This window comes from Penicillium daleae (genome assembly GCF_028827525.1).
Source record: "Penicillium daleae strain IBT 16125 chromosome Unknown utg000005l_segment0_segment0, whole genome shotgun sequence".
Lineage (NCBI taxonomy): Eukaryota > Fungi > Ascomycota > Eurotiomycetes > Eurotiales > Aspergillaceae > Penicillium > Penicillium daleae.
In genome coordinates, this window is record NW_026623153.1 from 4386942 (window position 1) to 4399661 (window position 12720).

Below are 12720 nucleotides of genomic sequence, written 5' to 3' on the forward strand. Positions count from 1 at the left end.
GGTCTCGTGACTTGCTGGACTCGTTCGTCTCCAACCATCTCCTCAGGTCAACATGAGACTTAAATCTCACCCGATCTCTCACCTGCAGGACACACATCAACTCCCGCGATCGAGAATCATCATTCTTATTCACCGAGAACTCCTCCATCTCCACCTCTCATTATTATTATTTTCCGTTCACCATCACACCGTCGGGGCCCGTGTCCCCACTCTGACCAAAAAGGCTCCGCTGCATTAGCCCGTCCGCCCACGGCTGATCGCGCTGAATCCGGACCACCGTCCACCAAAATTCTCGTCGCTGCTCCGAGGGCCACCACGTCTTGTCAAGCCAGAGGTCGATCTTTGTTCGAACAACTAACATCCCCCTGCCCAGTCTTCCTCCTCGGGCCCAATCATTGTCGCCCATTTCCGTTGTTGCTCGAGATCGCTTTCCAGAGACCCTCCAGTGTCCTGCGTCCAGGCCCTTTCAGCCACTTCATACAATTATCCTCAGCGTGCCCTATCCCTGGATTCCCGTGAGGCCTTCCGTCCGCCTTTCTCCTCTTTGTCTATCTTCCTGTCCGTGCGGCGTGCGTAATCAAAGGCGCTGTCCACCCGTGGCTTCCCTCGGGCTCCAGGAGGCAATCTCGAAGGGGAAGAGATTATATTGGGCGTACTCTGACGCGCCCCAGGTCCCCCTCATTTACCGCCATCTAGACTGGGGACCGTGATATGATTCCTTCGTACACAATGGACCCCAACACTGGCTATCCCGCTGGCTATCCCGTGCCGACTCAGACTCCTCCAAACCAAATGTCTTTTTACCCCAATTCGATTCCCCAGTACCCCCAGTCTAAGACGCCTCTTCAGCCTGTCCAACAACAGCAGCAGCAGCAGCAGCAGCATTCCTTTGGTGCCATGCCCATGCAGCCAGGCGGCCCTGGGGGAGCTATGATGCCCACTGGCTTTCCCCCACAGACATCTGGTACGTGGTCAACTCTCACTCACCCCCTTTATCTTGTGCTCCTTCATTATGATTAGCCCAACACATCCGTCACCTTCCCCTGGCGGGGTCGACCTGTCGCTTTAGAGCATTTGAGGACCAAGACCCCGGGTCTGCTTTGAGCTTCATTAGAGTGTCGACCTGTCTTCCTCTACCTAGTTTTCCCCTCTCTCTTCGGACGGCGTGTGGCCAATCTCTCTTTCCCTTCCCCCAGGAACTCTGCAGTTGTGATGGATCCCAATCATAGTGCCACCGCCAGGTGTGGCTCATTGGCAAGAATGAACGCCACGATTCGTGCGATCTAGCGGGATCTGCCAGTGGGAGAGAGTTCTCGGGTGTTGAGCTTACCTTGAATTGACACGGATCTGACCGCTAACATGACGACAGTGTCGATGGACACTTTCACCTCGCCTTTCACTCAGCCTCCCCTCCCCGCAAACATCACCCCTTTCTCTCAGCCAGGCACCATGCCCAACGGACCCTCAGCTGTCCAACAGGCCTTCTCCCAAAATATGGCCTCGATCCAACAAAACAACCTCCTCGCTAACCAACCGAAGCCACCTCATATGAACTCTCCCCAGATACCCCAAACCGGAACTCCAACACAGGCCCAGTCACCTGCTCAGTATCAAGCCCAAGCTCAGGTACAAGCTCAAATAGCGGCTCGCGAGAAGGCCCGCGTTACAACCCTGCTCGACATCAACTCAACCTTGTTGCAGGAGGTGGTCAACCTACAAGCGTCCGGCAAGGCAGGCACTGCTTCCCCCGGTGATGCGAACGCGTCACCAACGGATCAGGGCGGAGAGGCTGCTAAGGTGCAGAGCACTAAGCCAAGTCAAGAATACATTGAGTGCATGCGCCGACTACAGGCCAATCTGGCTTACCTTGCCACCATAGCCGATCGTGCCAAAAAGTCCGGCGGTGTTGCTCCCCAAGCACCAGCGATCATGACGCCTCCTCCGAATCTCCCTGCCGTTCACGAGCTGTATGCCAAGTTGAATGAGCTATTCCCACGAGCCGGCAAGACCTCGACACCTCAAACACTCAGCCCAGGAGCCATGCAGGGTAACGGTGGACCTAGTCCCTCGCCAGTCTCGGAATCCGTTGTCTGAAGAGGAGGGTGTGAGGTCCGTGCTTCACAGCTTGTCCTCGTGAACAAGCTTCTTGTCTCCCCCATTGCAACGTTGATCGTCATTACCTTGTTCAGCATGTCCAAGCACGCGCGAATCGGGATCCGAGACCCCCCCTTTTACCTCTCTCCATGTATTAATATCTGAATGGAGGAGAAGCCCTCGAGAACGGCGCCACCCGTCTATTCGGCAACCCGAACTATTTACGCCACCCCCCAAGAAAGGCACCCCCTGTCCTGCAGCCCTGCTGTTTGGTCCTCAGGAGTACCGCCGTCATGCGGGATGTCTGCGCTGTAGCCGCATGAAACCTCCCTCTATCTCAACAAGCAGACAGATAGAACTCCAGCACGAGGATCACCTCGAGTATGACCATTGTGTAATTCTTTCTTTTTGTTTCTCTCCTCTTATCCAGGAGTCTTGTTGGAAATAGGCACAGCTCGACTGCGACTGCTACATGTTTCCGTGCCCGTACTTCGAGCGAAACTTGGATGTGCGCGATTATCCCATGTATTCTAGTCAAGTTTAAACAGAAGATATATAAGGCTTTGTCTTTCAGAGCAATGTGTTGATCATGTGGGACTTGTTTGTATACGTAGAACGGGAGTGCTAAGGGTACTTGATCTCCAGTCACGAGGAGGTTCACCACCGATAGACAGACAATCTGTAACATTTTTTTTATTCAACTTAGCTCTAGTTATCACTTGTAACTGGAAGTATCGAGTCTTCTGCTAACATGTACGGAGTCCTCCGTTGCCTTAACCTCCTGGTTCATCCTGCACGGATCGGCGCTCGTTAGGCGCGTGGCCCAGCCATGGGATCGTATCGTGTGCGTCACCCCCCCCGGCCCAATCAGCTGTTTTCCTCCACTCCGCCTCTTTTTAGCAACCGCGAATGTCTCTGCTGCTGCTGCGCTGTAGACGAAGCGTCCAAAGCTCTCAATCCCGTTCGGTCGTTACTTCTGTGACTGCTGTGACTGCTTCGACTGCCTCTGCCGTGCATTGGCCCCTGGTCGCGCCCCGACTTTCACCTGATCTGTCACCTGCGCGCCACTTTGGTCCACCCTCGATCCCGTCGTTTCGCTCCATCGCTTTTTTCCACCAAGTTCCTCTGCGGCGCTTCAACTCAGCTTCTCAAGCTTCCTTTCGTCGCCCGTCGTCGCTCGCAAAGAGCATCATGGACGCAAACGGGGACATTGGCTCTAAGCGCAAGCGCAGCGCTGTCGCTGGTGCTGTGGAGCGGCCGGCGAAACACCTCAAGCCTGAAGGTTCGGTGTTGACTCCCGGTGACTCTACCCCGGCCAATGGGACTGTATATGATGTGGAGGAGGAAGAGGATGACTCGGGTCGCTTGTTACCCCTTGTCCCTGCGCAGGCAGATTCGCCCGAGTGGCAGGCGACGATCGAGACGGTTGTGAAGAGTGTGGTCTCCATCCACTTTTGTCAGACTTGTTCATTCGATACCGAGCTGTCCATGAGCAGTCAGGCTACCGGTTTTGTGGTCGATGCTGAGCGAGGATACATTTTGACTAACCGTCATGTGGTGGGTGCGGGTCCGTTCTGGGGATACTGCATTTTTGACAATCATGAGGAGGTAAGTCAGAGAGCATCTGCCAGAAATCTTGCATCGTCTGGAAGCTAAGTGTCTTTTTGTGTCAACAGTGCGACGTCCGCCCCGTCTATCGAGACCCCGTACATGACTTCGGTATCCTCAAATTCGACCCGAAAGCCATTCGCTATATGAAGCTCACCGAGCTCAAGCTCCAGCCCGACAGAGCTCGAGTGGGTGTCGAGATTCGAGTCGTTGGTAACGATGCTGGTGAAAAACTGAGTATTCTATCCGGTGTCATCAGTCGTTTGGACCGCAATGCTCCCGAGTATGGCGAGGGTTACAGTGATTTCAACACCAACTACATCCAGGCTGCGGCTGCGGCCAGTGGTGGTAGTTCTGGTAGTCCCGTAGTCAACATCGATGGCCATGCTGTGGCTCTGCAAGCAGGTGGACGTGCCGACGGTGCCGCGACTGATTATTTCTTGCCTCTGGATCGCCCGCTCCGTGCTCTGGAATGTATTCGGCAGGGCCAGGCCGTCACTCGTGGCACCATCCAGACCCAGTGGATCCTCAAGCCCTTCGATGAATGCCGTCGTCTGGGCTTGACGCCGGAGTGGGAAGCCGCTGTGCGCAAGGCTGCCCCCAACGAGACCAATATGCTTGCTGCTGAGATCATCCTACCTGAGGGTCCTGCGGATGGAAAATTGCAGGAGGGAGATGTGTTGCTACAAGTGAACGGTGAGCTGCTAACGCAGTTCGTCCGCCTAGATGATATCTTGGACTCCAGTGTGGGTAAGACCATCCGGCTGCTGGTTCAGCGAGGAGGCGATGACCTGGAGGTGGAGTGCGAGGTTGGAGACCTCCATGCGATTACCCCCGACCGATTTGTGACGGTGGCGGGTGGTACTTTCCACAATCTGTCCTATCAACAGTCTCGACTTTATGCCATTGCTACTCGCGGAGTGTATGTCTGCGAGGCTGCCGGCTCGTTCAAGCTTGAGAACACCTTGTCTGGGTGGATCATTGACTCGGTCGACAAACGGCCAACTCGCAACCTGGATGAATTCGTAGAGGTTATGAAGACTATCCCGGACCGCTCCCGCGTGGTCATCTCTTATCGTCATATTCGGGATTTGCATACCAAGGGGACCAGTATCATCTATGTGGACCGACATTGGCATCCCAAGATGCGTTTGGCGGTCCGCAACGACGAGTCTGGCATTTGGGATTTCTCGGACCTGTCTGATCCTATTCCGGCCGAGAAGCCTGTCCCACGCAAGGCAGACTTTATCCAGTTGGACGGTGTGAGCCAGCCCGCCGCCGCCGAGATTGTGCGCAGCTTTGTGCGGGTGTCGTGCACGATGCCCTTGAAACTGGATGGTTATCCTCAGGCGAAGAAGACCGGCTTCGGTCTGGTTATTGATGCTGAGAAGGGCCTAGTCGTTGTCTCAAGAGCCATTGTACCCTATGATCTTTGTGATATCAACATCACAGTCGCCGACTCGGTCATCCTTAGTGCCAGGGTGGTGTTCCTGCACCCGCTACAGAACTACAGCATTATTCAATACGATCCCAGCCTTGTCCAGGCGCCTGTCCAGAGCGCTCGTCTCAGCTCCGAGTACATCAAGCAGGGACAAGACACCATATTCGTTGGTTTCAATCAGAACTTCCGCATTGTCGTGGCCAAGACCGCTGTGACTGATATCACAACCGTATCAATCCCCGCCAACGCTTCGGCTCCTCGTTACCGCGCTATCAACTTGGACGCCATCACTGTGGATACCGGACTGAGTGGACAGTGCACCAACGGTGTATTGATCGGTGAGGATGGTGTTGTGCAGGCTCTGTGGCTGAACTATCTCGGCGAACGTACCCCGAGCTCTCACAAGGACGTCGAGTACCACCTTGGTTTTGCTACCCCGTCTCTACTTCCGGTGACTTCTAAGATCCAACAGGGTGTCACCCCCAAGCTACGCATCCTGAACATGGAGAGCTATGTTGTGCAGATGAGCCAGGCGCGCATCATGGGCGTCTCGGAGGAGTGGATTCAAAAGGTTGCTCAGGCTAATCCTTCTCGCCATCAGCTCTTCATGGTCCGCAAGGTGGACTGTCCGCCGGCGACTTTCACCTCTGATGTCGATAGCTTCCAGGAGGCTGACATCATTCTCACACTGGATGGCCAGCTTGTTACGCGTGTCTCGGAGCTGGATGTCATGTATGAGAAGGAAATCTTGGAAGCTTTGATTGTTCGGAACGGCCAGGAGATGCGTATTCGCGTCCCGACTGTCCCTACTGAAGATCTTGAGACTGATCGTGCGGTCGTCTTCTGTGGTGCTGTCCTGCAGAAGCCTCATCATGCTGTTCGGCAGCAGATCTCCAAGCTCCATAGCGAGGTTTACGTGAGCGCTAGGGTAAGTAAAACCTATGTGGAGAAGTATATGCCCGTTACTAACTATTATTACAGAGCCGCGGTTCACCCGCTTACCACTACGGGCTTGCTCCGACTAACTTCATCACCGCTGTCAATGGCGTATCCACCCCCAACCTCGATGCTTTCGTTGAACAAGTACGCAAGATTCCCGACAACACCTACTTCCGCCTGCGTGCCGTCACTTTCGACAATGTTCCATGGGTGGTAACCATGAAGAAAAACGACCACTACGTGAGTAAATCTTTTCTCTGCTTTCCCTATCCTTCTCACTAACCAAACTCCCGCCAGTTCCCCATGTCCGAATACATCAAGGACCCCTCTGTCGAAGCCGGCTGGCTCACCATCTCCCACGACAAGACCAAGGACGGTCTCGGCGCGGCCTCAGACGCTGCAAATCTGAACCCCGACGCCATGGACGAGGGCGGTGAAGCTGGTGGTAGTGACGTGGAACCTGACATGGAGTAAGTAGTCCGTGATCACGCCTCCATTGGGATAAGGTTGTTTACTAGACGCGACACGCGGTCTCTTCCGGGCGGCTGGTCTTGTATTATATTTGGTGTCGACGGCGCGATCGGTCGGGGTGGGTGTAGGTACCTAGGGCCTGGCTTGTTCTGTGGTGGTGTCTTGGAATTGAGATCTTCTTGTATATCGTCCACGGGTGTGATCTGGGAGAAAATCTATGTGGCTGTCTTGTATGGCCTTCAGTGTAAAATTCATTTCCTGTTTCGAACGATCGGGCTATTCTTTGCTTGTGACTACCTTTCTGTTTGGAAGAAATGTTTGGTATTCATCGTGGTTCTAAGGTTGGTAGTCATTAACGTCCATTCATGTGCATTGATCCGACCAGTAGGCTCTGGTACATAGGGGAACAGCTACCTAGGTAAATACCTGAATGGCTTTTTGGTAGCTGCCGTGACTATATATATCATCGGTCTCAGAGTACTTATGGTCAATGGTGCATCGAAATGTCCCGTTCCTACCTAGGTTAGACTAGGGCTCACGGCTCATCCCGTACTGTACTAAATATATATTTGCTTGAACCTCATCTAGGACAGACGCTGGGAAAAAAGATAGAGCCTGAGGAAGCACTAGGTACTTCACAGTAATTAATCCTCGTACTATACTATAGACCTGTAGACAATGGACAAATGCAAAAAAAGCCAAAAAGAAAAACATGTGCTTCAAGTGTAGTAATGAGAAGAAAATAGCCAAAAAAAAGAAGAGTGCATCATCCGTGAATCGAACACGGGCCTCGTCGATGGCAACGACGAATTCTACCACTAGACCAATGATGCTGGTTCATGTGAAGAGCACTCAAATATTGATATATTAATGTGGATGAAGAATAGTATCCCCAGACGAACTGGACTGCTCATCAACGGTGTGATTCCAAGCGCGGTTCTTGGGAAGGTCCCACTCCATCGCGGGCAGGTGTAAATCCTCCAAGTGAGTCACTGATACGCGGGAAAAGATTTAGTATGGGATAATTCAACGAATTCAATTGATGACCATATGCAGAACGATGGATGCTTGCTATGCCACTCAAGTGACACTCCTCAAATGGCTAAGAATGCAAGATAACGCCATTAAATTAACCCACCCCAACCCCAAGAACTCCGATCCAGTTGCAATATTACCACATGGCCGCCGCTGTTTGATATAACACAATAATACACCAAGCAAGGACCTAGTAGTCCAAAATCGACTTGATTGCCTATTGCTGGAAAGACCATCCACCGTTGAGCCGCAGCTTTTGCCGCTCGATACGGTCTTTGCGGATCTCCTCCTGAGTGAGACCGTCGGGGCCGTTCCAGTTGGCGCTGCTGGTGCGGTCACGGTATTTCTTGATCTTCTTGTCGGCCTTGAAGGTTTCCTCTAGGGAGAACGGTGCAATTGGACCAAAAATGGAGTCAACTTCCATTCCGTCTTGCTGCCGCAATAGATCATCCAGTTCCTTGGATTGAGCCCATTTGGGAACGGGGAACATCTCGGAATCTGAATCATCCTCATCTTCGCTATCCGTGGCAATTTCGGGGAGATGGATGCTTTCTCCACTCGGGTACTTTGGTGACGGCTTAGCGGGAGGTGGAGGTCGCTGGGCAGAACCAGGTGCAATTGGCTTTTGTACAGCCGAAGGTGGCGCGTGGTTAGGTTCCGCGAAAGGAATTTTGTTGTTTGTATACTTTGCCAACTCCGATGGGTGGGCAGGTCGTTGAGGCTGGCCGGTTTTGAAAATCGAAGAGCCGGGCTGTCCAAACATAGATGGCTGCTGTGCAAGATTTTTAGCATACGCATGCAAATGGTTGATCTACGCGGAATATATTGAGCTTACCTTGCGAATATTTGACTGGCGGATCGGAGGGGCCATCGTAGGACGCACAGGCTGCATATGGTTTTGCTCATCCTCAGTCTTGCGTCGCTTGGCCTCGCCCAAAGGTTGAACATTGCTGGGATTGGCAACTGCAGCGCGGTAACCAGCTTCATCATCCATATTCCTCTTGGGCGGCTTGGCAGGGTTTGGTGCTGGGGGATTAATGGGTCGACCGTATCCAAGGCGAGATGCTGGCCTTGTCGCACCCAAGTCATTTCGCTGAGAGGGTTGTGATGCAGCCTTCTCGTGCTGCAGAATGGGAGCCTAGGCATCGTCAGTAATGAATCTTTATCAAATGGTAATGATCTACAAAGTTTACCTCGCTGATTGCCTGCTGACTGTCTTGGCGCACGTGTTTCCGAGCGTTGTTCTCCTGTCGTCGCCTCTCAATTGCCCGCATATGAGCACTCTTCTTGGGATCCTCGTGAGCAGAGCGTTCCCGCTCAGCCTCAGCTTGCCGCCGAGCCTCCTCATCCTGCTGTTGTTGGAGAGCTCGTTTCCGCTCTGCCTCACGTTTCTGCTCCTCCTTCCTTTGCTCCTCCTTTCGGCGAGCCTCACGATCCTCCTGCTCTCTCTTTTTTCGCTGGGTTTGTGTTTGACTCGAGACGGAACTCTTGAAGCTGCTCGCCGAAGAAGTCGTGTGCAGAGATTGATTGCTACCTTTCTTCTTCAATGTCGCTGCTTTTGGAGCAGGACCGGGGGCGGCAGGGGGTGCAACGGACTCCTGGCTATTCGAAGTCATAGAGGAAGCGATAGGCATCGGCCGTGAGAGTGTGCTACCGACACGAATCGAAACCGGCCGCGGGTTGGGCTTTTGGGCCGGTTCACGAGTGGGTGGCTTGATGCGCCGATCATTCTGCTTCGGCTGGGAAAGGCCAAACCTCGACCCATCGTGAACAGAGTCTGGCTCACGCGATTGCTGTCGAGATCCCTGCATTGACCGTTGGGCGGCGCTGCCTGGCCTCTCTTCAGGCTCTACAGATGACTTGTTTTGCATTACCTTGAGTTGCATAGCCCGCTGCTTCTCCTTTTCACGTACTTTCTCCTGTCGGATTTCTTCTTCTTCCCGCTGGCGATCCTCTCGCTCCTTCTGTCGGCGCTTCTCCTCCCTCTCCGTAGAGCTTCGTGTTCGACGACCCTCTTGTCGTGGGGGGCTGGAGATCTGACAAGGCTGTGACTCGCGCTGATCATCCTTGTTCTCTGCAATAACACTAGCTTGTTCTTGAGGCCGGAGGCGTGGCTGCTCGGGAGAGGAATTCTCCAGTCTCGAAGAGCTACCAGTGCTTGTGAATAAGCCCTTGGCGGACTTCATAATGGATTGTAACCTCATTTTTGACGCACTGAGAGGTCCATCAAAGCGCCGAGGGGATCCGGTAGGAGTGGTTGAGGCTTCTGATGCAATATTTGACACCGAAGCAGTTTTTTGATGACCATGTGGGCGGGGCGAGGAGAAGATGGAATATGCTGATTTGGGACGTTCTGGTTCAGTAGACTGCTGCCCCGAGGCATTCATTCCATTCGCTTTCCCTGGTGATTGATCGATATCAAAGAGCTTCTCCATCGCGTCTTTGGTTTTGCTCTTCGTGAGATCGAGTCGCTGCGGCGAACTCAGAGGCCTGATCCAGTCATCCACATCCATTTCGGTGGACTCCGGTGTAGGAGCTGCGCGTTCTCTCTGCACCGGAGGTTCTAGCTTTGTTTCAGGCTTTGCCGCAGGAAGGTCCGGGTAGGGAACCTGACCAGCAGATAGGCCGGCCATCGACGCAATTGACTTCTTGGGACGAGACGGCTGAAGCTTTCCGAGCATGCTAATCCGCTCATGAAGGCTTTGTGTCGACTTCTTGTTGTGCAGCTTGCTAACCTGATCCATGTCCATGGTTTCTTCCGATTCCTTCGCGTCATTTAGATCCATTGTGCCAGCATCGACCACGTCATCCTCCACTGCTGCTTGGGTCACTCTGTGCCCTCCTGATTGCTTACCCAGAAGACTAGGGCGGCCAGTAGTGCTCAGCTTCGGAAGATCAATGTGGGAAGAGAGCCGCGAGCCCTTCAGAGGCTCTCGTGCTGGCAAAGAAGCAAAGTTCAAACTGCTTTTCCGCATTGGGAATCGTTCGGGAGTGGAACCATCCGATGGAGACCCGATGTCATCAAAGTTATCGTCGAGAATTGTGTCTTCCTTGCCTGCATCTTCCATTTCAACGTCTGGGCTTTGATGCCTTGGCTCCTTGGTTTCTGAAACCCCGGGTTTGGACGAGGGACGGTCATCGTTTGCACTCTCCTTGACTTGTTGAGCAGGTGGGCTCTCGCGCCGCTTCTCAGCATCCGCGACAGTCTTAGAATTAGGCTGCGTCCGGGGTTTGGGTGTCAAGTCTACCTCCGGTTCTAAGGCCTTGGAAATTGATTCCGACTTGGGCAGGGTTCGTTCATTCGTTGGAGTTGGATCTGTGTTCATCGGCTCGATAGTTTCCCCTCGCATACGCACATTCTCCTGCGCAGAGTGAAAAGAGTCCTCCGTTGGTTGTTGGTCAATCAAGACATCCACCTGAGAGCTTAATCTAACGGGCTCGTCGACCTCGAAGGGTTGCGTGGATGTCTGGGTCGCTGGCTGTGTATCCGGCAGAACCACCTCATCATCGTCCTGCAAGCCATGATAACCCGAGTCCGTGTTGTACTGTGAGAAGGAATTCAAATTCTGAGTGAGGTCGGGGTATTGTGGCTGTAAGCCCTTTTGCACAGGTTTGGACCGAGAGGTAGCGGGGGAAGTTGCGGATGCGATCTCCGTCGCATTTGTTTTCGAGATGACACGATGTATGAAAGGACTGGGACTGGGAACTGCCTTGTTCTCTACAGGTTTCTGAGCGGACGAGAAGATCTCGCTTAGCGGCTAAGGAAGGGAGATTAGCTTCACCACATTGGGCTTCATCACGATAACTCCAAAGCGACTCACCACTCGACTCTCTTCCACATTACGCTTTCGTGCCGTTCGCGGAGTCTTGCCTCTCATCTTTCCTGGCGTTTTAAACACATCGGTAAAGTTTCTGCGCAAATAGTGAGCAACGAAGCGAATGCCCGCGAGATCCACCGGTCGCAACTCACGTTTGGCCCTTGGAGAAGATCTCAACCATATGTTCATTCAACCAGTCCAGCTCATGGCGGACTGGGTATTCCACTTCTTCCAACTCCTGCTCAATCAGCTCTGCCATGCTTTCTTTCTCTGTGGCGATCCATGCGGCCGAGCCGACGGCCCTCTGAGCCCTTGCGCCAGCGGCGGCCATGATGTAAACAACGCGCTTCGGGCAGCGGGGTCAAAAAGGTTGGATGGCGCAATGCAGTAAAAGAGAGACGTGCGGGTTGAAACTGGGTTTAACGGTAAAGAAAGCCCATTGGGATCATTAGTCGGGCGTCGAAGGTGGTGGTGGTGGTTGTTGCTGTTGGAGTTTGTGTGGAGAATGAAGGCGGTTTCGAGATCAAAACAGACATCCCAACGGGGAAACGCGTGGAGGTGCGGAGTCACGTGATGGGCATTTGGCCTGTGCTTTTAAAGTATATACAGTATTGTGCACTCGAACTATTCCACTTCTTGAAAAGATCATTGATGTTAAATGATAATATATGATAAAGTAAGTAGTCATAGCAAAAATTCCTCTGTATCGTTCTATAATGATTACCCTCTTTGCTGACTAAGAAAGTGTCCATCACTTAATCAACTTACGTGGTTGGTGTGCAAGAACATCGTGACAGTCCTTCGCGTCTGGTTAAACAACCACGAATAAGCTTCAACTCGCCTTTGTTGTGACTGAAATCGAGTTTGCACTTGGAAGGTCAATGAATCAGCATCATATCTGTTCCTAAGAGAGGCCAACGGTCGTGGCTTCTCATCTCAGATGTTTTGGTGAGTATGATTAGGACCCCGTTCCAACCACTATAGCGGCTACATTAAGCATGGCTAAGCTTTAGCATAGATCTTATATTCAGCTGCATGCTATTCCGAGAGGTAGTAGCCTGAAGTGATCAAGCGCCAGGAGGAAACAAGGTCGGGAGCGAAGCTGACCAAAGCTTGGTAGGATTCGATCTGCCTCATTTAACTCTATAGACATGGTGATGTTCGAGAGGTAATTTTCATCTAAGCTATACTACGTAAGCTATACTACGCACCTAATGCCCGAGTTGTTATAGGAAAGAGTACATATTTTATTATTAATTTTTCATTGAATCCGAAAAGAGAGCACCGTCGGGCGGGGTTTCATGCAAGCTGTCC

At 52.6% G+C, this 12720-nt stretch overlaps 3 protein-coding genes across 3 annotated transcripts; 2 read left to right on the forward strand and 1 right to left on the reverse strand.

Annotated features, from left to right (window-relative positions):
- Positions 1-729: 729 nt before the first annotated feature.
- Positions 730-2094, forward strand: N7458_005751 (uncharacterized protein; the record flags this gene model as incomplete). The annotated part of the gene is made up of 2 exons (XM_056909133.1): positions 730-964; positions 1370-2094. 2 exons carry the CDS (start codon positions 730-732, stop codon positions 2092-2094), a joined length of 960 nt encoding a protein of 319 aa, XP_056767751.1.
- A 1191-nt stretch (positions 2095-3285) lies between these two features.
- N7458_005752 (putative nuclear serine protease HtrA2/Nma111) lies at positions 3286-6556 on the forward strand (the record flags this gene model as incomplete). The annotated part of the gene is made up of 4 exons (XM_056909134.1): positions 3286-3702; positions 3771-6071; positions 6125-6322; positions 6380-6556. The coding sequence occupies 4 exons, from the start codon at positions 3286-3288 to the stop codon at positions 6554-6556; spliced, it is 3093 nt and encodes a 1030-aa protein (XP_056767752.1).
- A 1249-nt stretch (positions 6557-7805) lies between these two features.
- N7458_005753 (uncharacterized protein) lies at positions 7806-11737 on the reverse strand (the record flags this gene model as incomplete). Its single annotated transcript, XM_056909135.1, has 5 exons — positions 7806-8360; positions 8424-8726; positions 8782-11346; positions 11410-11500; positions 11559-11737. The coding sequence occupies 5 exons, from the start codon at positions 11735-11737 to the stop codon at positions 7806-7808; spliced, it is 3693 nt and encodes a 1230-aa protein (XP_056767753.1).
- Positions 11738-12720: the final 983 nt, after the last annotated feature.